Raw genomic sequence first — 25,081 nt, 5'->3', positions numbered from 1 at the left:
CATGGGAACTTCAGGCAACACTTTAAACCTGATAAACTACATGGTGTTTTGCTTTGCTTTTTTAAAACGACAGGCTGGTATTCAGGACTGCAAACACAAGCAATGGAAAATAAGGGTAGACTTAATTATTCAGTAAATGTTGTCTTATTAGGCTGTGCAATGCATTATCCTTTGCTTAATGCTTCTTATTTGGAAGCACGTTGCAAATGCAACTTTTCTTGCCATTTGCATCTAGTCTATAATCAGTATTTTTTTATGTTGATTCTTCCTAGCTGACTAGATCTTCCCTTCCTGTACTTCACTCCTGATCCCACCTCCTTATTCAGGGCCAGTCCATCACAGAAGACGTAGGCTCCCCAGGATTGATTCCAGCTCGTTCTTTCATTTCTGGTCAGGGACCTTTGCATTTCAAACTCTGATTTCAACTCTTGCCCGCTAGAGTGAACTTGGGGAGGGCTCACTGCAGCAGCCACATCTGATCTCCTCCACCCCCTCCAAACTCCTGTATATGAATTTTACAAGCTGAGCCCAAGTCCAAAGGGATCCAGACCAAGGAGCTGTATCTGGTTCACTTACTGTAGTTTTAAAATAAAAATGAGAAGAGGATCATAAAATGAATAATATATATATATATTATTTTTTGGTTTCTCCTGGCTCCATGAACACAAAGAGGTGCACGTCCTACCATAGGAGGAAGCAATGGCTGTTAAGTTTTACAGTTATAGTGGAAAGCACTGATCAACCCTTGCCAGGCTTCCCTCATTACTGGATGTGGCAGGCAGTGGAGGAGGTGGCTTGACAGCACATGCAAGTGGGGTTGACCGACTTCGGAGGGATGAGGTCGAGGTCCTCGTCATCTGGGATCTCATCTAACCGGTAGCCATCCTTTAGCAGCTGGATATTCAAGTCCTGGTTGATCTGCTGCAGACAAAGAGTCAACGAGTCAAGGAACTGACAGTCCAACATCATCTCTCATACCCAACATGGCTGAACGGCAATGGCCTGGTCCATTTTTAAAGAGACAAGTGCTAAGACGGAAGCCACAGCTCTGCACAAGGTGTCAATTCACAGCTTCTCCAATTCGCAGGAGGAAATCCTCCTGCCTGGGACCCTAGAAAGTAACCAGGTGAGGCTGAAATTACTGGGGCAAAGATCCTTCCCAGCTCTGCTACCAGAGAACCAAATGGATATGGAACATGACTTACTGATGTCCCTTCAGATGTCAAAGAAATAAACAACTTTCTGACTTTTAGAAGACATCTGAAGGCAGCTCTGTTTGGGGAAGTTTTTAATGTTTGATGTTTTATGGTGTTTTTACTGTTCTTCTGGGAGCTGCCCAGACTGGCTGGGGAAACCCAGCCAGATGAGCGGGATATAAGTAACAAAATTATCATCATTACAGGCCTCCTAACTTACTTTTACTTGAAATTTAAGCATTCGTTGCCGAACTTTCATTGACAGTTACTCATTTTTATTACCAACTCTGCTTTGGGTTTGTGTGTGTAATCCAACTAACATGCCCCATTAGCACAAGGATTTTCACTTATGCAGTGGGACACCCTCGCCCCCAGCGTGCACCCTGAGTCTTCCTCAGAACTGCTCCAGAGGTTTGGGGGAATCCCTAGAGCAGATTTAGGGGGCATATGATGGTGGAATTCCCATTTGCATGCGGAAAACGTTGGGCTGATGTGTCACTTGTCTACTTTGGATACAAAAGTAGTCTGACAAGAACATTTTTGGTAACACCTGAGCTTTGAATGAGCTACATAGGGGTCCTATCCCATCAAGGTGTTGGCCTTAGGCTTCTTTCACTTCTGTGATAAAACTCTATAAAAGGTCTTCTCAGGCCACTTTCTGGATTTGGGCTGCATAAATACAGGGACAATTGGTTGCTTCAGCGAAAGAAAACCACCACTAAGGGATACTGCATTTGTAAAAACAGCAGTTTTTCCTTCGGGAAAGAGAAAAATATTTCTAAATCTTACTAAGGGGAGTGAATTGAAGGCACAGGAACTCACCTCAGCTGAAGAATATCCCGAGGAAGAATATCTGGACATGTCAAAGTCGTCATCACTGCAGAGGAAGAAAAAGCGCAATGAGGAAAGAGGACTCAGTGAGTGAGAGGGACCCTCCAGAGCTCACTGTCCACATCACTCTTGTTCACAGAGTGAACATGAAGGCAGATTTGCAGGATCCACCAACAGCAGCACCTGCTTCCAAGAGTGACCACCCAGATGTCTCCAGGTAGCACTCAAGCAAGGCATGCCAGGTGATGCCTTTCTTCTCTTGCTGTTCCCCACACCTGATGCTCATTCAGAAGGTACACTGTGCATGAGTCTAGGAGTGGCTACTGGCAGGCCTCCCCCAGAAATTTGGGCACCTCCAGAGGACCTGTTTATTGAGCATTCCTCCAGAGCTACTTGCACAAAGCTCATGTGGAAATTAGATTACAACCTGGTTTTTACTGACCACCCCCATTTCTTTTGCAGGGAGGTTATACAACAATGAGCATGCATCCCGATTTACTTATGGGGTCTCCCCGTTAATCATTCTTTCATTCCACACTCTTCAATGCATTTTGACTTCAACTTTGCTATCTGCAAGAAGTCAGGCTCTTTTTGCAAATGGATTTGTTGTGTTAGGGAGACAAGCATTTTAACCCACTTAAACTGGATTTAATTTCCCAATAGGCAACTGAATCCCTCCTGTGAAATACAGACAATAAATAAAATTCCACGTTTTAGCTCTGGAGACTGAGAAACTTTGCCATGCTGGCCGGGCAAATTTGATTTGATCACAGTGGTATGTAAAACAGGAAAAGGTTCTCAGGAGATTTCCAAGAGAACAACTGTATTATACTGCAATCATCTGAATCTATACCTGTCTGTGTCCAGTGCTACCAATGGCTTTTCATCAGGACTCTGGTCTAATGAGGAATAGCCTTTATTGGGAACAACCAGCCTGAAATGAAAAAGAAAACATTATACATATCACCATGTAAACATTGAAAGCAGAAGTTAAGCAAGGAGCAAGGGGTGCGTGAAGCTGTTCCTTTAGTTTCAGAATATCAGAGGACCTAGTATGGCAAGATGTGGAGATTAGGTAGAAGCTGCTGAGAGAGATGGTAGCAATCTAGTTCTAGGGATGCTGGAAAAGGAAGCATGAAACATTTGGTAAATATGGTCAGCTCTAGTGAATCCAGATACCTTACAGAATACAGGGAAGACTGGTGTGAGTAGTACATAGCCCCCTATTTCCAACTACAATCTGAGTAACCCTCAAGGCATCAAGATTAGACTACTGTAATCTGGTAGTCTCTTAGGCTTGGAAGCTGAATATTTGACGAACTGCCTCCTCTATGAACCTGACTGATAAGATCTTTGTTTGCTCCCCACTTATGGAATGTTCTCTCCAGAAGGCTCGCCTAGTGGAGCCTTCCAGGATTTATTTATTTTATTCCATAAAATTCCAGGATTTATTTATTCCATAAAATTTATACACCACTTGACTGTAAAAACCCAAACACCTTCAAAGCAGTTTACAAAAGGAATAATGTACCACATCAATATTTTTCTTAATACCTAGATGTTTAAAATTAGTTAACTCCAGTGATGTTATCTGTTCATTTTATTATTTTTAAACATGGTATTTTAGCACTGTTTGGTTTTCTGAATTCTAAGCTGTCTTTGACTTTTGGGGGGCGGGGGAGCTATCACAAAGGACTGAAGAAGATGCTCACACTTCAAAATTCTTCCCAAACCTTCACATTGTTGTAAACACTTTGGAACAAAAAGAGTGCCTCAAAAAATGTATTATGGCATTAGCTTTCATGGACTATCCACGTTGTCAGGTACACAAAGTTGTTGCCCACAGTGTGTGTGTGTGTCTCCTCCCTTCCTCCCCCTCATAAAAACACAGTTGTGGGGTGTGGGGTGTGTAAATAGTGGGGTCAAATGGCAATGAAATGCAATATCTGACATTCAATGACAATCACAACAGCAGAATTGGAATTAGCATTGCCCTTAAATTGCTAAATTAATTTGACCTTTGTAGTGGAACAGGAATCCCTTTTCGGTAAGATTTTTCCATCCTTGTGGAGCTGAAATGTGCTTCAAAAGGCTGGACATTTTGCAGCTTTCTCACTTGTAAAGGTAAAGGTAAAGGTACCCCTGCCCGTACGGGCCAGTCTTGACAGACTCTGGGGTTGTGCGCCCATCTCACTCAAGAGGCCAGGGGCCAGCGCTGTCCGGAGACACTTCTGGGTCACGTGGCCAGCGTGACATCGCTGCTCTGGCGAGCCAGAGCCGCACACGGAAACGCCGTTTACCTTCCCGCTAGAAAGCGGTTCCTATTTATCTACTTGCACCCGGGGGTGCTTTCGAACTGCTAGGTTGGCAGGCGCTGGGACCGAACAACGGGAGCGCACCCCGCCGCGGGGATTCGAACCGCCGACCTTTCGATCGGCAAGCCCTAGGCGCTGAGGCTTTTACCCACAGCGCCACCCGCGTCCCTTTCTCACTTGTAGCTCTTACCTATACTAGGGAAAAGCTACACAATTGATCTCTTTCCCAGGCAGACACAATTATATCAGCAGGTGCTGATTTACCTCTTAACTCAAGCAGAACTATGGAGTCGTTTAACCCATTTTCTAAGCTAGTGGCTATTGACAAAACTCTATTCCCAAAAGAGTTCTGCACGAACAACAGGGCATGCCCACCCAAACTGAAGTCCACTGGTATGGTTTACAAATTACCGTATTTTTTGCTCTATAGGGCGCACTTTTTCCCTCCTAAAAAGCAAGGGAAAATGTGTGTGCGTCCTATGGAGCGAATGCAGGGGGGAGGCAGGCGGGAAAAGCCCCCAAGAGCCGCACACAAGCTTCGTGTGCTCTTGCGGGCTTTTCCCCAGGAGGGAGAAGGGACTGACTGGCCGCATCAGTCCCTTCTCCCACCTCCCAGAAAAGCCAGGAGAAGCCGCGCTGCCCCTTTAAAGAGCTCACGGCTTCTGCGGGCTCTCCGGGAGGTGGGAGAAGGGACTGATGCGGCCAGTCAGTCCCTTCTCCCCGGCTCCCTTTGAAGCAGCAAAGTGGGAGGGGAGCAGCTTACACTCGTGTAAGCAGCTCCTCTCCCACTTTCCTGCTTCAAAGCAACTACGGAGGAGGGAAGGAAGGGGATCCATGGATCCTCTGCTTGCGGCTGCAGAGGATTCCCTCCTCCCGGGCTCCCTTTGAAGCAGCAAAGTGGGAGGAGAGCAGCTTACACTCGTGTAAGCAGCTCCTCTCCCACTTTCCTGCTTCAAAGTGGAGGGAATCCACTGCAGTTGCGAGCAGAGGATCCATGGCTCCGCTTCCTTCCCTCGAAGCAGGGTGCGGGGTGCAGGGGGGAAAGAGGGCAGGAAATAGATGCTGGGCAGGAAGACACAACCACACTTTGACCACTGAAAGTCCACCCCAGGTTTCCACTGAGACGGCCAGGCTAATCTCGATGGCCATAAGTCAGCCTCAGCATTATTAACTGGACTTAGATAAACCATGGTTCCCCTTCCTACCCTCCTCTGAGGCTCGATTTAAAGCAGCAAAGCGGACAGAAGTCGCCCGCTTTGCTGCTTTAAATAGTTTAGTGCAACATTTGATTCAGAATATTTTTGTGTGTTTTCCTCCTCTAAAAACTAGGTGCGCCCTATGGTCAGGTGCGCCCTATGGTGCAAAAAATACGGTAAGCACTTGAATATTGTGAAGTGGTCTACCTTGTTCGTGCCATCACATTGTTCTTCTTGGGCTGTTGGTTAACTGGGCTCCCCATGTTTCCATTTTTCAGGGACCCCTTACGAGCCAGCTCCCTCTGTTTCTCTGCAGAAGGAAGGCAGACATTAACATCCAAGTTAGCGAGGCTGCTTCTCCTTTGACGCTGATTAATTATAGCAAGGTTAGCCACAGACTATCAATCCCGTTCTCTGAAAATCATCCTACCACTTCCACATTCTTGGTGGGCAAAGGAAACAAAGGATGCTTGCAATCTCAAAGGGAAAGGGTCTTATGGTTTTTGTTGCTTGGATGTGGGCTCCAGTGTGACCAAACAAAAGCTTTGCTTTGACACGCAGAACAGAAATGGTGCATTTCACTATTTGCGAAATACAGTAAACCCGCAACTTATGCACATTTAATGTGTGTTCATTCAGCTTTACATGGGTGGAATATATATATATATATATATATATATATATATATATAAACTTAGAAGGGGGACGGAAAGGAACTGGGGACTTTGGCAACCCTGCCTGCCATTGAACCCAAAGAGTTTTGAATCGACATGATTCTGGCTTTAGGCATAAGTTCCGGGACATAACCTCCATGTAAGTTACGGGCTTACTTTAATAATTCCAAGGGTCATTTCAGAGGTGGTAGGATACTTTTCATAACCTCCATGAGAGGTTAGCCATGCACTGCTGGTCCTGGGCTGGAGGAAAATACCTGAAATTGATTTTACTTACCCACACGTTGTTGCCGTCTATAGCAGGGGTGGCCAACTTCCAAGAGACTGCGATCTACTCACAGAATTAAAAACTGGCAGTGATCTACCCCCGTTTTTTAGGGGTTCAGGTCAAAGTTGCTGAGCTTTTTTTACGGAGGGAAAAAGCCACCTTTTATTTATTGGGGGTTAAGGTCACAGTTGAGGTTTTTTTTAGAGAAGGGGGAAGATGAAGTTGCAAGTTGCTTTGCTTATTTTAGGGAGTGGGAATGCCACATTTTTAAAGTATTTTGGGGAGAAAGAGAAACAGCAACAAAAGGATCGCTGGGGGAAAAACAGCCTCGGTTTGTAAACTCCATATTCCATTCTCCAACAATGGAGTGCGGGGCCAGAAAGGGACCAGGGATCGACCACGATCAACAAAAACATCGCAGGAATCTACCAGTAGATCGCAATCAACCTGTTGGACATCCCTGGTCTATAGCAACAGGAACATAGAAATTGCTTAGGAGGTACCTGCACATTTTGCCCTATACCTTACTTTCTAGGAGGGCTAGAGACTTACTTAAAAAAAAAAAAAGGTCAGGGACACCTGCCAAACAGCACTACTTCTACTGGTGTTGGTTGCTTTAGTGTATTATATTAATCTGTATTTGTGAGCTACATTATAATAAAAATACTTAAAAAGAGAAATAATTGTAAGGTCTCTATCTATCAAGGCTGTTTCCGTGTCGGTCTCAAGGAAGCGTTGTCACACACGACACATCCGACGCAGAGTTAACACACCTTACAAAAGCAACATGGATTCTTAGGTAATTTTCACACAATAGCACATCATTTCATTTGACTGACAGCTCAACACACAGCATTGTAAAGTTTTGCTCCAAACAAATGCGACATATAAAGAATTTGTAAGTGCCATGCAAGCAGATGAAAACGGAATGGTAAACAGAAAGAGAGGGTTGGTTTGAGACACACAGAGAGAAAGCATCCTGTTCTCACAGTTCTGCGTGGCTTGTTAATAGGGAGGTGAAAGGAAGGGCAAGGCAAGGCCTTCAGGGAATTACAAAGCCTTGCGCTTGTCTGCAATTCAACATCAGGAGAAGGACGGCGAAAGGCCACGGTTGTTTCCTGACCTGCTACGCTCTTTTGTTGGCAGCTTAAAGCCTTTCACTGGGAGGAGAAGCACAGCATTTAGTTTTTTTAGCATGATGCAGGATGCAGGAGGGTCAGCCCTGCGAGAAGAGTACCCTTCATTATGCCCTGCCATAAAAGGGATGGCAGTCAGTGAAGTAAAGTGATTTGTGTTGGCAAGAACTGCATCCAAATTGTGCTGCCAGCCATGCCTGTACCCCCTACCCCGGTTACATACTATGAGAGACAGTTTTCCCTTCTAGCTGAAGCAAGAGCAACCATGATGATGAGGCAGCTTGCCAGACTTAATTCCTCACTGATCTACGTACCGACTAAGTTCAGAGCAACTTACTTATTTTTATTTAGGAAATGCTTTAATCGCTTCCTACCAAGCTATATTATATTATTTGCTTTACATTCAAATGAAAATCAGTGTACAAAACAGAACTCAAATGCAATACAATATGTAGCCAAACAAAAAACTAATAATGCTATACTATTCAACCGCAACTGAACTACCATCCACATCCCTCCATTCAGAATCCCAGCCAGTCACTTTGCCTAACAAAGACTAAATGAAAATAAATTTCAAATGGAAGCCATCTTCTATCTCATCTCCCGCCTGGAGCAGAACATTTGCTCCCTCCCTGCCTCACACCCAGGAGGCAGCAGGGTGCGTGTGTGTCTGAGCTCTGCACAGATAAGAAAGTTATCTCATCAATATAGCTCAGCCTGGTTATAAGATTATCAGACCAACAATTATAACCTCCATGCCTTCCAAAGGAAAACAAATAGCAAACATAGCAGGGAAGGGGGAATTGGATTAAAAAACAACTACCACCTCACATGTTGTTTGGCCTGGTACTATGCCCATCATTATGACAATTGAGGGGGGGAGTGCATGCACTGTGCCAAAACTCACTTCAACAGCCCCTTCCTAAGTCATCCAGTGTTGGGGGATAGGAAGACAGCAGGCTTTGCCCTTCCTAGATGACAGGAAGACAGCAGTGGCTCCTAGATGACAGTTTCCTCTTTCCCATAGGTGAGGAGGACCATCTGTTGCTTAAAAAGGTAAAGGTAAAGGTACCCCTGCCCATACGGGCCAGTCGTGTCCGACTCTAGGGTTATGCGCCCATCTCACTTAAGAGGCCGGGGGCCAGCGCTGTCTGAAGACACTTCCGGGTCACATGGCCAGCGTGACAAAGCTGCATCTGGCGAGCCAGCGCAGCACACGGAAACGCCATTTACCTTCCCGCTAGTAAGCGGTCCCTATTTATCTACTTGCACCCGGGGGTGCTTTCGAACTGCTAGGTTGGCAGGTGCTGGGACCGAGCAGCGGGAGCGCACACCGCCGCGGGGATTCGAACCGCCGACCTGAAGATCGGCAAGTCCTAGGCACTGAGGTTTTACCCACAGCGCCACCCGCGTCCCATCTGTTGCTTAGGGATACTTAAAACTTGCATTTACACAAAACCAAGTCTCGCTCTCATCTGCATAGCGCCACCCTAAACCCAAAACCAGGCCTGCTCTCACTTGCATAATTCCATCCTAAACTCAAAACCAAGCGTGCTCTTATCTGCATAGCTCAACCCTAAACTCAAAACCAAGCCTGCTCTCATCTGCATAAAGGTAAAGGGACCCCTGACCATTAGGTCCAGTTGTTGCCGACTCTGGGGTTGCGTCGCTCATCTCGCTTTACTGGCTCAGGGAGCCGGCGTACAGCTTCCGGGTCATGTGGCCAGCAGGACTAAGCCACTTCTAGCGAACCAGGGCAGTGCATGGAAACGCCATTTCCCTTCCCACCGGAGCGGTACCTATTTATCTACTTGCACTTTGACGTGCTTTCAAACTGCTAGGTTGGCAGGAGCAGGGACCGAGCAACGGGAGCTCACCCTGTCGCGGGGATTTGAACCGCTGACCTTCTGATCGGCAAGTCCTAGGCTCTGTGGTTTAACCCACAGTGCCACCCGTTTCCCTCATCTGCATAGCCTCACCCTAAACTCAAAACCAAGCCTGCTCTCATCTGCATAAGGTAAAGGTAAAGGTACCCCTGCCCGTACGGGCCAGTCGTGTCCGACTCTAGGGTTATGCGCCCATCTCACTTAAGAGGCCGGGAGCCAGCGCTGTCCGAAGACACTTCCGGGTCACGTGGCCAGCGCGACGAAGCTGCAGCTGGTGAGCCAGCACCAGCGCCGCACACGTAAACGCCGTTTACCTTCCACCTATAAAGCGGTACCTATTTATCTACTTGCACTTAGGGGTGCTTTCGAACTGCATAGCCCCACCCTAAACTCAAAACCAAAGCCTCATCTTCATAGCCCCACCCTAAACTCAAAACCAGGCCTGCTCTCGTTTGCATAGCCCCACCCTAAACTCTGTTCTGGACACACTGGCATGATAGGACAGGACTGAGCCAACTAAGAACGACTCCTGCTCAGTCCCTTGTGTGGAGCACAGCATTACTACAACTGACTAAGGAACTGGTGTGTGACTGCACAAGTCAAGTTTGGGATGGAGGGGGTATTGTTTTTGTTTGTTACGATGCTATGTATTTTTTTGTGATCCCAGGTGAAGGGCAGTATAGAATTTTAATAAATAAATAAAAGCACATGGGACCCAACATACAGCTGCTCTTTCTTGCCTAACAGCACAGAATTCTTAATGTTTCCCAACCTGCTTCTCCAAAGACACACCCAAGGCAGCACTCTGCCAACTGACTGCTGATGCTGTTGTGATGTGTAGCTGTTCTTATTGCTATGAGCTGCTTTGAGAATCATTTGTGGGGGGAAACAAATGAAGGGATGGGGATGAGGATGAGGATGAGCTGCTTGCAGATCTTGAAGAGTCTGCTGTTGCATTCTGCTCCACCCCTCAATTAGCTAGGACCAAATGGGGGAATATTTTCCTTTTCAGGATATCCTACCCAAAAAACTTGGAGACTGCAGCAGCAAAGTCACTTTCTGAAAAAGCCAATAAGGTTAAGTTTCCCAAGAAGAAATTAAAAACCTCTATTTGTGCACATCAGAGCAATCGGATCAATAGATTGGTATTTAGGGAAATTATGTTGTTCCATTTTTCTTCAAGGTTCTTATTGCTTTTTATCACTTCAGTTAACCTGCTGAAAGAAGCCAATTCTAAACAGCACCCATGAGGCTTCTTACTTTCTCTCCAAAACAATTAAGAGTTCCTAAAAGGGGTTAAAGCTGTTTATCAAGCTACACCACGCTCTTGATCTAGCAGTTTTAAAAAACTGATTTGGACACAACACTTTGGGTCTCAGCATCTTCATTTCTACTCTGAATAAAGAGAGTCAACGCTTCTTTTATTCTCAGCATCAAAACAAGCATATCAAAAACAGAACTTTGAAAATGACATTTCTAAAGCCTATGTTGATAGATCACGGTTACAATTCAAAGAAAGTTTTGTGTTTAGACTGATGCGCCTTAAGCATTAATACTTCTCTCCGAATTGTTCCCAGTGTATATAAAAGCAGGCTCTCAGCAGTGAAATGGCTACAAAACCCATCACTCAATGCCTCACCCCTTGCGCTGGCTCTCTTTAATTATATCCACAAATGCCTTACAAGCATGACTAAACGATATCCTGAATCTGCCAAGACCTCCATGGATGCAGCTTTTATCTCTGCCTGAGAGCAGACAGCCCTTGTGTGCTTATTTAAAGGGCACATGATGTCCAGAAAAACATGTTTTGTCCTCCCAGTTCAGAGAACATGTCCCATATTCAACCACTGTAGGCTGCTGACATCATGGCTCTGATTTCACAGGAGCAAAAAGATGCACTGCCCTTTTGACAAATGCCCTCTGGAAAACAGGGGAGAAGCTCTTGGAGAATACTCAGGATACAGGAGGATACCAGTTTGAGACTTCTCTTGATTTGTATGTGCTGAGTCTCCTGTGGGGAAAGGGGAAGTCGAGTGGGACACCACCAAGCTGCTCCAGCAACTCTCTCTGCTTTCTCCAGCAGCGAGTGGTGAAGCAGCAGAGAAGGCCTAATCACCAGTCCCGTTGGGTTCCAGCTTGAGCACAGCTCTGCCCCTTCACACAAAAAGAAACACTGCTGTCCCTCCGTTCTCTGGAAGGCAGTGCCAAATTAAAGGGGCAACTGCAGTCAGGCCACTGGCTCACCTGTAGCAGGTTCTAAGAGTCTGCCTAGAAAGAGATTGTGTCAGGCAGGCTACATCCTTAAAGGATCAGCTCTATCACGGGCACCCCTTCACCAGCTCCCTCTCCTGCCCAACTGCAGTAATACTATTATTATTAATTATTATTATTATTATTATTATTATTATTATTATTATTATTATTATTTATACCCCACCCATCTGGCTGGGCTTCCCCAGTCACTCTGGGCAGCTTTCAACAAAATATTAAAATACAGTAATCCATCAAACATTAAAAGCTTCCCTAAACAGTACTGGGTTTTGTGTGCATGCGTCTATTCGTACTGCAATAGAACCTTGGTGCAGTTCTTATATTAGGGGAAGGCTATCCCATCTACAAGCGATGAGACTGTGTCCTCAATTGTAAGCACCCAGTGAGTCTGCTGGCCATTAACATCCCTCTTCTTGGCTTGGTGGCTGGTGGCAGGTGGCCACACGACATGATGCCATCTCATCTTTTGAGATCCCAGGAAAGACGTTACTCTCTCTTCTCTTGTTAGATGCACAGAGCGGTTTATGAATCATTTATTCCAAAAGTATTGCAAGAACGTGACTCTAATTACATCCACTTCGATCAAAATGGACACAATTAGCATAACGATATTGACAGGCATGCTGGGACACTTGGTCTTGTGCCCAACTTGATAGGAAGATGATTCTCCACAGAGAAGCTAGAGGCCGCTGCCGCCACCCTCCTTTCCCCGTCCTAGGTAGATTTGGGGGCCCTAGTGAAGGGGAAGGGGAATGAACATACACAAAGCATTGATCCTTTGCACACTCTTGCTTGTAGCACACATAAAATGATCCAGCCCCCCAGATGATATTTCTGAAGACTTTTCAAAGGCAGCAATCCAACCCAGATATTACCAAAGGACGAATAACAGTGGCAAGATCAACCTGTCCAAGATCAAAAGCAGCTAGTACATCACAGCTGGTAAAAAGTGCTCTGTGCCACAGACTCCACTGGCATCCGGAACAGAAGCTGGGTCTTGAAGCAGCCATTAGCTCTGAACTTAATCCCGATGGGGGAGTGCAACCCCAACCAGAACACTCCAAATATAATTTACATGATCAGCTAAACCTCCTACCACCAGCGTCTCTGCTTTGTTTCAATTGTGTTTATGAACCCTTTTTCAAGGATGTGAAAGAGGGGAATCAGGCAGTAAGCAGCTTACGTTACAGAGTTTCTAGCATGCTCGCAGAAGATATGCTGCAGTTAAACCACACGCCATCAGGAATTAAGTACTGAAATTTCATGTGCTGTTAAAGCACTAGTATGAGGCAGGGATATCTAGTGCATTATTGGGGGATATGTGTGGTGAGGATGCCAGAACTCTGTGTCCTATTCTCTTTTCATAGATGGTAATGAAGTCAGAACCCCTAAAAATAAGAGCTTGATGTGAATATGTCCTTGGGTGTCCTTGAGACACTACATGCAAAACTCACACCGATCTTTTTTGGGGAGGGGGTATCATTTGTAGCAATATGCCCACCAGTCTTTTCTTCACACAATGCAGGCAATCACTCCCAAAGGAATAGGGTAGGGGAGAGGAGAAGGGTGGTGGCGAACACCACAAGTCACCCATTAACAAGAAGCCTGCTCCAGGCCTCCAGAGGTGAAAGACTAGGCATTAATCCAAAAGCTCATTCTCTCAGCCCAGGCTTTTGTAGGAAATGCAATCCAGGATCTAATTTTCAGTTTCACTTTCTAATGAAAGGAAAATGAATGTCAGCCCAGGGGATTCACAAGGGGGTCCTGGGGGAAAAGGCTAGGTTTGCCACGAAAATTAATCTTCTTTAGGGCAGGTGACCTTTTTAAAGAAGTGGAAGTGAAATCTTAACAAGTTTACCTGCTACTGGAGAATCCAAGATTACGGACCAAAATATCACCTTGGAAGAACAATATTCTCTCAGCACTTGGTACAAAATCAAATAACTTAGGCAGCTTTAAAAAAAGAATTCAGACACATTCATGGAGCGTAAGGTTATCAATGACTACTAGTCATGACAGCTTTATGTTGCCTCTTGGATCAGAAGATGCACTTGAATGCCAGTCACTGAGGAACATGAACAGGAGGGGGCTATTAAGCTCCTGTCCTGCTTGTGGCCTTTCCCATTTGGGCAGCTGTTTCGCTACCGTGAGAATAGGATGCTGGAGTAGATGGGTCTCTGGTTGGATCCAGAAGGGCACTTCTTATGCCATTAACTACCATTTCAAACAGTATCATGTAGAAAACTATAGGATCACAAGAACTCTCGATATGTTATTTAAGAAACAGTGAACAAAATTATTGCTTCCCCCCATTAATATTGCTAAGAAATTAATTTTTGTTTATTCATGTACATATCACATTTTACAAGAAGTGGCAGCTATTTGTGGAATAACTTATTAGGCAGGAATTATAGTCCTCTTCAGGCTTTACCTGAACATGGTTAGAATCACCTTTCAGACCTCACCTTTCAATGCAAGAAGATCTAAAGCAGAGCCAGTGCAGAGGGTAAGGGAAGCATTGGGACAGAGATTGCATGTGTGAATCTTCCCACTTTAAGCTCACATGTGTTCACCCTGGCATGCCTGGAGGGGGCTTATTACACATAAGGAAATAAAATATTGCTCCTGATCACCCAGCATGTTCATACCTGGGGTGGTGTTAAAATCTAAAGAAAAAGCTAGCTCGCTCAGGTAGCAAAGGTGAATCTGAACCAGAGACTTCCCAGGTTCAAATTCATCATTCCACCCCACTAACTCTTGTTAATAGCACAAGATTTCCATATAAAATAAAATAGAGGGTTTGAACTGCGGATACTTCAAAGTCTCCCTGGCCGCTCACCTGCATAACCCAATAGAATCCAAACCAAACCAATAAGAGCCCATTGCCAATCCCTGTTGGATCAGACTAAATGCCTTTATAGTCCAGCATCCTGTTCTCACAAAGGCCAACTAAATGCATTTGAGAAGTCCACAGGTAGGGTCTGAATGCAACAGCGCTCCCTGCCTCCTTGTGCTTCCCAGAAACTAGTATTCAGAGGCATATTGCCTCTGACGGTGGTGTTGGTACACAGCCATTACGGCCATGCCGCTCACAACTAGGACAGCAGAACTGATTAGCCAGCAGCACTGAGAATGTGAGAGGGAAGATGGAGAAAACAGAGGAGAGGGAGAGAAAGAGAAGACAGGAAGGGGTATGTCAAGCTGTTCAGGGAGGTTCCAAATGAGTTGGAAGAGGCTGCAGCACAACGTTAGAGCATAGATACTGAATGCAAAAGGTCGCAATTTCAACCTCCAGCATCTCCAAGGAGGGCTAGGAAAGAACACTGCCTGAAACCCTGGGAAGCCACTGTTAATCAGTACAGACAATACTGTGCAATGGACCTCTGGTCTGACCCTGACCATGGGCTTTATGGATTTTTCAATGGGAGCTGATTACGGTCACCTGAAACTTGTTCCTACAAAACAGCAGTGCTCATGGCCCAGCTGCTGCAAACAGTAGGATGACAAGAGCAAGCCCTCCCAGGACTACTGGAAGAGTGAGCAAGAGAAGCTTGCAGTATTCCTGCTGATCATTTATTATGAATACACCTGTGTGCCACCCTCTCCTTTCCATTAAGGAGCGTTCAAGATGACTATGTTTCCATTAAAGTGACAAACACAACAGAAAAAACCCAGACTGAAGCATAGTGCCATTGTCATAAGGTAGGGAGAACACCATTACCAGCCCCACAATGCAACTCTACAGGAGCAGTTATCTCTTAACAATGCTCTGGGAGGGAAAAGGAACATTTATCACCCAGGAAAAGTGTGCATGCTATACTGCAACACTTTTTCACACAAGGAGTAGCATTTAAACACTATGATGATGGTGCTTGTAGGCCCATAAGAGCTGAGGCCTCCTCAGAAAGCCAGGCTCTCCCACAACCTCCCTTGGGTCAGGAAGGATTTGCTGCCTAAAAACCTAAATAAATGGAGATGCAGGAGAGTTAAAAGGCCTAAACTACATCACATGAAGGCTAGACTGCGCACCACAGTGCAAGAACAAAAGACAACAGCACAAAGCACAAGCTCGCAGGTGCCTGGGTTTTAGTACGTAGGCTGAGACCCTATCTGCCTGCAGACTGTCTCGCCAGAGTGGTACATGCTCTGGTTATCTCCCGCTTGGACTACTGCAATGCGCTCTACGTGGGGCTACCTTTGAAGGTGACCCGGAAACTACAACTAATCCAGAATGCGGCAACTAGACTGGTGACTGGGAGCGCTACCAAGACCACATAACACCGGTCCTGAGAGACCTGCATTGGCTCCCAGTACGTTTCCGAGCACAATTCAAAGTGTTGGTGCTGACCTTTAAAGCCCTAAATGGCCTCGGCCCAGTATACCTGAAGGAGCGTCTCCAACCCCATCGTTCTGCCCAGACACTGAGGTCCAGCGCTGAGGGCCTTCTGGCGGTTCCCTCACTGCGAGAGGCCAAGTTACAGGGAACCAGGCAGAGGGCCTTCTCGGTAGTGGCGCCCGCCCTGTGGAACGCCCTCCCATCAGATGTCAAAGCGATAAACATCTACCTGACATTCAGAAGACATCTGAAGGCAGCCCTGTTCAGGGAAGTTTTTAATATGTGACATTTTAGTGTATCTTTCATCTTTGTTGGAAGCCGCTCAGAGTGGCTGGGGAAACCCAGCCAGATGGGCGGGGTACAAATAATAAATTATTATTATTATTATGATTATAGTATGAGCTCATGCCAGCTCACACAGACATCTTGCTTAAGCTGCTGTATTTTGAGATTTCCTGTGAGTCTGTGAACAATTCACTGCAGAATATAAATTAAAGCAACAGGAGAGCATTCTGGTGACCTGAGGTCAGGGGTGGATGACCTTAAGCTGAAGGGCCCAATGTGGCCCTCCAGGACTCCCTATCTGGCCCTTGGAGCTTTTGTCAAGCCACATTGTATAATAGGGATGCAATGGAGGCAGCAAGGTTGGCTTTGTTGCCTTGCTTGGGAATATTTGGTAGTTGTAGGTGGTTACTCTTGTCACGAAGGTAAGGAGATACCAAAGAAATTGACTGTTGGATTGAGGGTGGGGAGAAGAGGAGCTCCGAGGACAGAACGTTCCCGTCTCTTTCTGACAGTACAATTAAACACAGGTTGTTTCAGTGGCCTGGTTAATTCACCACAAAAACCACGATACAATTGGGAATGTGCCACTTGGGTCCCTGCACAGCTCCCCCAGTCTGTGTGGCTCCTGTGTAGCTCAAACAAGCCGTATTATGACATGCCACCTGGGTCCAAATATTTGTTCTTTGTTTACTTCTGGCTTACTCCTTGTGATTTGTTTGGAACAAAAGCAAACCATGGTCCGGGTTCAGTCCGGGGACCTGAGCAGTAAGGGAGAAGCACATTATCATGATGTGCAAGGAAGGTTGGTAGGAGCATGTCAGAGGCTTCATATACAAGGGACAAGTTCCTGAGCCTTGTGAAACTTAAGCAATTGTGCCAGGTACGTTGCATTCAAGAAATAAAAAGCAACAACCCATAGGGACCTCTGGGTATAGGGCGGTATATAAATTCAATAAATAACATAAAATAAATAAATAAATTTAAGGTTTTCCATAATTTCCTATTCCACATGGAGCACTGCCACAGGTAAGTGCTTTCAGCATCTTGTACGCAAGCATAATTGATGTCTGAACAAGCCTGTGGAGCTAATAAAGTAAGAAACAGGACAAAAGATGCTAAAATTGGATTTCTGCTTCACTGCTCAGGGCTGTGGGAACTGCTTCCAGGGACAGCACAGACTCTTTTGAGGAGAAAGCAAGCAGGGAAAGAGACGGCGGAAGAAGATTGGAAGAAATTTAAACTTTATTTTAAAAATTCTTGTAAAATTATTGAGTGTTAAAATGCCATGGGTAAAGCATAACAGATTTGCAGCGATAAATGATTGGATAAGAGGAAAGAAAGAGGTTAAAGAAAGGAATTAATAAGTAATTTAGACCAGGGGTTGCTGAAAAAAAAAAGCTCAAAACAGGGATGCAGAAAAGGGAGGCATGGGGAAGTCGCTGAAATTGGGTACAGGAAAAAACTTATGAAATTATACATGTTTATATGTTTGTTTGTCAGTGTTTGTCTTTTGTATTGTTTTATATTATATGTTGAAAAACCAATAAAAAATTTTTATAAAAAAAAAAAAGAAAGCAAGCAGGTTGCTTCTGTGAACTGGAGCAGAGAAGCTGTAAGTTAGGGCCCCAAATATCGTAGAAATTCAGCTCCCATCAGCCCAGCCAGCATAACCAACAGTAAGGGATGGTGGACGTTGCAGTCTAGCAACATCAGGAGGGCCACAAATCCCCCACTTCTAATCTAAGAATGCACACAGTATAAAGCTCTAAGTAACACAGGGAACCCTAAATTTGTTCCTTTCATGTCTAGTCCACCCACGAGAGATAGCACTTTTCGTTGATGGGGTAGCATTCTGGCTTCTACTTATTCTCTGCCGTAAAGGAAGAGAAAGGGTTAAAGGGGAATTAGAGTCCCTCAATTAGAGTCCCTGTTTAAATCTGAGGAGAAGGAGAGCTGCAGCTTTAGAGACAGGAGCTAGAAGCCAAGCAGGTAAATTATAGCATCCTTCAGAAGAATCCGCCCAGAAAGCCTGATCCCAAAAATAGCTAATCAGCATTAATTGCCCCATTACGGAAGATGCTAGGGAAATTTCAGTACTCAAGAAATCAACAAGAGATACCACACAAATGGCATTGATTTTTCCAGTCATTTATTTAGAAAAAGAAAAGTAGAAACCAAAACAGCCTAACAAGGATTGAGCACACTCAGTGCTATGGAATGCTGACCCACTGCTGGGTGGGGGGCGGGGATGGCTGGAAACTGGGTCAGAGATGGGAGGGGGAGAGTGGGCTGGGGTGGAACTGGATGGAACGGCTGAGTTCTGAACACCAGCACTCTACACAGCAGTATTATGTTGCAGGTTCCATTTATACCAACTCTAAAACGTTCCATTTAGCTCTTGTGACTAATAGCTGCAGATATTGCCTATTCTCCACAAATATGTCTGATTCCTTCTGAAAGCTATCAAAGGCAGTGCTGATCACATGGCAGCAAATTCCATACGTTGTGCATTAATGTGAAGTAGAGGTGGCAAAGGGCACATAGCTCTGTCCTCCAACATACCACTGCCTGAGGCAGCTGCCTCACTATGCCTTATGGGGGACCTGACGCTGACCCTGGAAAACTGAATTTCATAAAAATTCTGAATATGTCCACAGGATATCTAGATATTGTATGTACCAGTGTATTTTCCCCCTTCTTTGTATCTTTTCAAGGTTTTGGCATACTTAATAATTCATGCCACCAAAAACTTTACTATTTTACTGCCCAATCTAACTCCAGATGATTTATAAGCAGAATGCAGCAATCCCAAAGGGGATGCAAATGGGTGTGTGTGTAATTGTTCACTTCCCACCACTGTGAAGGTAGTCTTCTTACCTTTCTTTGATTCTTGTTTAGACAGTTACATATTTGTAAGGCGATCTGTAATCTAGCTTTACTAGTGCAATTCACTGAGCGCAGATATCATGTAGAGAGGCCTGCAATTCCCCAGTGTCATTTTTAAGTTTGGTGATACAGTGGTTGCCTAATCTTCAAATAGGGACGTGGGTGGCGCTGTGGGTTAAGCCACAGAGCCTAGGGCTTGCCGATCAGAAGGTTGGTGGTTCGAATCCCCGCAACGGGGTGAGCTCCCGTTGCTTGGTCCCTGCTCCTGCCAACCTAGCAGTTCGAAATCACGTCAAGGTGCAAGTAGATAAATAGGTACTGCGTCGACGGGAAGGTAAACGGCGTTTCCGTACGCTGCTTTGGTTTGCCAGAAGCGGCTTAGTCATGCTGGCCACATGACCTAGAAGCTGTACGCTGGCTCCCTCGGCCAATAAAGCGAGATGAGCGCCGCAACCCCAGAGTCGTCTGCAACTGGACCTAATGGTCAGGGGTCCCTTTACCTTTTTAAATCTTCAAATAAGCAGGCTGATTTTCCTGATGTTTCACATTTTGGTTACCACATGGACCATTACATGTTTCTTATGCTATCAAATCCATTTCTGATCTTTACTCTGGCTGTTCAAAGGCATTATTTAACCACCAACGTGAATGCCTTTGAAAAGGGATTAGACAAAAATTACAGAGTAAAAGACTATCAATGCCTACTAGCTATGATGGCTATGCTCTGCCTCCATGTCTAAATCCCAGTTGCTGGGAATGTCTTGTGGGGAAAATGCTGTTGTAATCAGGTCCTGCTTGCTAGCTTCCCATAGGCACCTGGTTGGCCAGTGAGCACAGGATGCTGGACTAGATGGGCCACTGGCCGGAGGTTTTTCTTATGTTATTAGCATTTCATGGAGTTTTGGGGGGAGTGGGGGTCGGTGGGTTCATAGTAATGCTCAAATACCTGCTCTTTGATACAGTTGTGGTGGTTATTCTATTTCCCATAATGACCAAACGCATAGGTACTCTTGAGGAAAAATAGCATTTGGTCTGGGAAACTGGGAGATGCAGGGAGGAGGGTGCACGTTCCCTTTCCCAAGTCAGGGGTGCATCAATCAAGATTTCAAACTGTCAAGACATGAACATGAGGCCATTATCTTGAATGCTGGAACTGTGTCACCTTCTGAATGGACAATGATTAGTATTTCCTTCCCTTATTTCCTCTTCCAGTCAGCAGAGCAATTTAGTACCCCGATGGATCAATACCATTCAATAGACAAGACCACCACATGACATGTGCAAGTCAGTCTCTGCCGCCTCCTTTCTACTTCCCCAAACATATCATTCCTTTGACATCCACAAAGACAGCCTCTGAAAAGCAGAGACAATCCATTAACCTGAGGTCACTGAAGCCTGGAGTTAACACAGCCACTTCATGGGAGGGAAGAGGAATTACGTGCCTACACAATTCTGAACCGGACAGCTCAGTGCACAACTATCTGCTTGAAATGTGTGAACTTTGGCTTTCATTTTGAAACAAATATGTTTCTAGACTGTATGGCTTTAAGGTTTTCACATGTTAACACAGCTCCTGGTGACGCGTGGAAATGAAGGACACACCGAACAGACCAGGGCTTTAGTAATATTAATTTCTTGCAATGTACATACACATTTAGTTGCAGCTTTCCAGCTCATGTTCTGACATGACCAGCACCACTAAAAGAGGTGCTTTACCCACACTATGTAGACATTCAAAGCACTTTTAAAGTAGCTGTAGTGCAGATAACACAGTCAAGAGAAGGAATTTTGGTTTACAGTCCCTAATGCATAATACTTTAGTGTTCCAATATTAGCACAAGACAAGCTTGTTGCAATTCAGCACTGGAGGCCTCACAATTACTTGGGGGGACTCAACGCATCCTGCAAGATATATAAAAAAACCATGGTGTTGTTTCGTTCAAACCTCGGGGTGGGGCATAGTGGCATTTCTTGATCTTCCATTAAATTATGGATTTCCCATACTTAAAGGAGTGAAAGTCATGCTCCACACTGGGAGGTGTGGGGGGGAAAAAATCTAAATGCTACAAGAGATGGAGCTGCCAACCTGGAACCCTCAGTTCAAATCAAACTCATGTGGCAGCCTTAGGCAAATCACACTTTCTGCCTCAGTCCCAGAGTTGCAACATACAAATCATGCTAAACCTTACAGGATTGTGCTAAGGCAGGAGTGCGGCATCTGTGGCTTTCCAGAAGCTGCTGGGCGACAGCTCAACCTCTGGCCATGCTGGCTGAGGCTGATAGCAGCTGCAGTCCAACAACATTTGGAGGTTCCCGATTGTTGTTTAGTCGTGTCCAACTCTTTGTGACCCCCTGGACCAGAACACGCCAGGCCCTCCTGTCTTCCACTGCTTCCTGCAGTTTGGTCAAACTCATGCTGGTAGCTCCGAGAACACTGTCCCACCATCTCATACTCTGCCGTCCCCTTCTCCTTGTGCCTTCAATCTTTTCCCAACATCAGGGTCTTTTCCAGGGAGTCTTCTCTTCTCATGAGGTGGCCAAAGTCTTGGAGCCTCAGCTTCAGGATCTGTCCTTCCAGTGAGCACTCAGGGCTGATTTCCGTCAGAATGGATAGGTTTGATATTCTTGCAGTCCATGGGACTCTCCAGAGCCTCCTCCAGCACCATAATTCAAAAGCATCAATTCTTCAGCAATCAGCCTTCTTTATGGTCCAGCTCTCACTTCCATACATCACTACTGGGAAAACCATAGCTTTAACTATATGGAGCTTTGTTGGCAAGGTGATGTCTCTGCTTTTTAGGATGATGTCCCTACTCCCCATCTAATGATAATCTAATGATTACTGAGGTAATGCATGTAAATTAATATGCTATGTAAATGCAAAGTATTAAGGATAGTGAGTTGGTGGTACATCTGAAAAATCTCACCTGCTTTCCTTTTCCCTTCTAGGACTAGATCTTCACTTTTTGCAGGATTTCTAATATGCATTTTACAAGTTAAGCACATGATATTCAGTAGAGGTGACCAGGAATCAACAGATTTCATTAGAAACCAGAAGGTCTACTTAAGGTCTACTTAAGATTGCATAAGCTTCATTAACAACAGTTTGTGCAGTTCTGGGAATTCCTCCCCGACCCCAAGCCTGCTGCTCTATAAAATGGACTTTCAAAGACGTTTGTTATTATAGAAGGATTTTGATACCTTTTGTCCCCTCCCAGCTCTGACATGTTTTCATTGGCTTGCCATTATTAATTTCATGCCTTGCATCTGTTCAGATGAGCCCTCTTGCCTCTAACTCATGTCATTTACCATTTACCATATAACTTTCCAAAAAAATGACAAGGTGTCTATTCTTAAAAATGACCTGTCACCCAACATAAGCGCAAATGCCAAAGCAAACAGACAACATAAAATTATCAGTCCCTAAGAGGGGAGGCCACTGGAAGGCCTGCATAGGAGCAGAATAACAGTAGAAATAAATGGGGGCAGGGGTGATGACAAAACAGAAGCTACAGAGCCTAGGGCGGTTTGAAGCCCCGCGACGGGGTGAGCTCCCGTTGCTTGGTCCCTGCTCCTGCCAACCTAGCAGTTCGAAAGCACGTCAAAGTGCAAGTAGATAAATAGGTACCGCTCCGGTGGGAAGGTAAACGGCGTTTCCGTGCGCTGCTCTCGTTCGCCAGAAGCGGCATAGTCATGCTGGCCACATGACCTGGAAGCTGTATGCCGGCTCCCTCGGCCAATAAAGTGAGATGAGCGCTGCAACCCCAGAGTCGTCCGCGACTGGACCTAATTGTCAGGGGTCCCTTTACCTTTACCCTTAAGAGGGGAGGCCATTGGAAGGCCTGCATAAGAGCAGAACAACAGTAGAAATAAATGGGGGCAGGGGTGATGACCAAACAGAAGCTGCGAAGTGGCAACAGGGAAAATCCTACCGATATGGGTAACAAGCAACACTGCCAGTTTTAGAAGAAGGCATCCAAACAAGAAGGTGTCTTCAAGGTTGCAATATTATCAGTGACCCACAGCAACTAGAGACAAACATTTGACCGCCATATCTATTTATATGCCTTTTGCATAGTACATCAATTTCCAATAGTAGGTCATGGTTGCATTTGTAAGAACTCTGTCACTTAGTGCGGCAGCAGCTGCACTTTGGAACTCCCTGCTTATTTGAGATCAAGCAAGTGCCTTAACTGTAATTTTTGGCACCTGCTTAAAACATTCTTGTTTTGACGAGCCTACCCAGATGCTTAGAAAGTTGAGGTAATTTTAATCTGTTTTGGTATTTCAACTTTTGGGTGCTTTACAGTATGGCTGTGAATTCTTATCAATTTTAAGTGTTTTATCTTTTGGTAAACCGCATTGTGGTTTATTTGTTTTTTTACAATCAAGTGGTGCATAAATTTTAGGAAATAGATAAATTAATAAAATGGTAAAACCTATGGTGGTTCCTATCAGCGGCACCACTTCCACTCCTATGGTATTAGAATCTGGGGTAATTCAGTGAAGCTTAATGGTCGGTCGGTCAGTCAGTCAGACGGACAAAAAATAGTACTTCTTCTCATGGTATATAGTTTTATGAAATTCACCATGAAATGAGGAGATGGCAAATATGAATGGTTTGAAAAGGGGACTAGACAGATTCATGGAGAATGTGTCAGGAGTTTGTCCTACACTTGAGTAGGACCCTGGTAGAGACACATGCCCGACTGGCATGTTCTCTCCCTCCTGGTCGTTCGTTCGGGAGCTTCAAAAGCTTTCTTCAACCCGAACATCACAGTGACTGATGCCAACAGACCACAGCACACTTAGGGATCTGCAGAGTCTTCGCAGTTTGCATAACAGACCTCAGCAACTCAGCATTTTGGCTAATCTACTTTAAATACATATAAACACACACAGAGCACTGCAACATGGCTCCCTCTCTCTCTCTAGCATTAGACAGCAAAGAGAAAGAACAAGGGACAATAGTCCCACTTCATGGAACACAGTAACACAAACGTCCTGTCTCTGTCACTTCCCACTCTGTGGAGTCAAAACATACACTGTCATGTGAAAGACAACAATCCCATGACTGCAACCATGGAGCAGGAATTCTAACAGAATGTGTCTTTCAATGGCTACTGGGCATGATGGCTGGATTCCACCTTCAGGATCAAAGGCATTACCCCTTTGAATACCAGTTGCTGAGGATCAGCAGTAGGAGGACTATTGTCCCCCTGTCCTGCTTGCTGGTTTCTAATCTGTGGGGGGGAAAGGATACTGGACTAGGTCTTTGGTCCAATAGGGTTCTTATGTGGGGAGAGGAGAAAGAGTGTTGTATGTGCACACCATTAAATCATACTGGCTTCATACAAAGATGAATTGTCATGGATTCCTCTAGCCCAAATCCTGAGAATTGCAGCTTAGTGTGGGTACCAAGAGTTCTGTTCTTTACCCCCCCCCAACTCTCACATGCAGTTCCAAGGTTTCTTTAAAGGAAAGAGATGATGGCGAAACAAGTGTATGTTGCCAGTGTACATTTGCCCTGAGAGGCAGAGAGAGAAGGGGAAAACAAAATGGAGACAAGTTCTAGGAAATTAAGTACAGTGGTAGCTTGGTTCTTAAACGCCTTGGTACTAAAACAACTTGGAACGCAAACACTACAAACCCGGAAGTAAGTGTTCCGGTTTGTGAACTTTTTTTGGAAGCTGAACGTGCTCCGTTTTGAGTCTTACGCTTCCGATTTGAGTGCCACAGTTCCGTTTTGAGCGTTATGCTGTTTTTGCTATTTATTTTGCGTTTTTGTTTTTGCAGCTCTT

At 45.1% G+C, this 25,081-nt stretch overlaps 1 protein-coding gene across 2 annotated transcripts in view; it reads right to left on the bottom strand.

Moving 5' to 3' along the window:
• Positions 1 to 609: 609 nt before the first annotated feature.
• FAM219A (family with sequence similarity 219 member A) overlaps positions 610 to 25,081 on the bottom strand; it is a 58,827-nt gene continuing 34,355 nt past the window's right edge. The window contains exons 3-6 of one of the 2 annotated variants that reach the window (XM_053409187.1): positions 5,746 to 5,848; positions 2,881 to 2,961; positions 2,019 to 2,073; positions 610 to 918 (exon numbers count right to left, since the gene is read on the bottom strand). In XM_053409187.1, the coding sequence (XP_053265162.1) occupies positions 763 to 918; positions 2,019 to 2,073; positions 2,881 to 2,961; positions 5,746 to 5,848 (395 nt within the window). In that variant the 3' untranslated portion in view covers positions 610 to 762. Of the gene's footprint in view, positions 922 to 2,018; positions 2,074 to 2,880; positions 2,962 to 5,745; positions 5,849 to 25,081 lie in introns of both variants that reach the window. The other variant, XM_053409185.1, reaches the window with a different exon arrangement.

This window comes from Podarcis raffonei, chromosome 11 (genome assembly GCF_027172205.1).
Source record: "Podarcis raffonei isolate rPodRaf1 chromosome 11, rPodRaf1.pri, whole genome shotgun sequence".
NCBI lineage: Eukaryota > Metazoa > Chordata > Lepidosauria > Squamata > Lacertidae > Podarcis > Podarcis raffonei.
The sequence above is the reverse complement of the archived record's forward strand: the minus strand, read 5'-3'. Positions and strand labels throughout refer to the sequence as shown.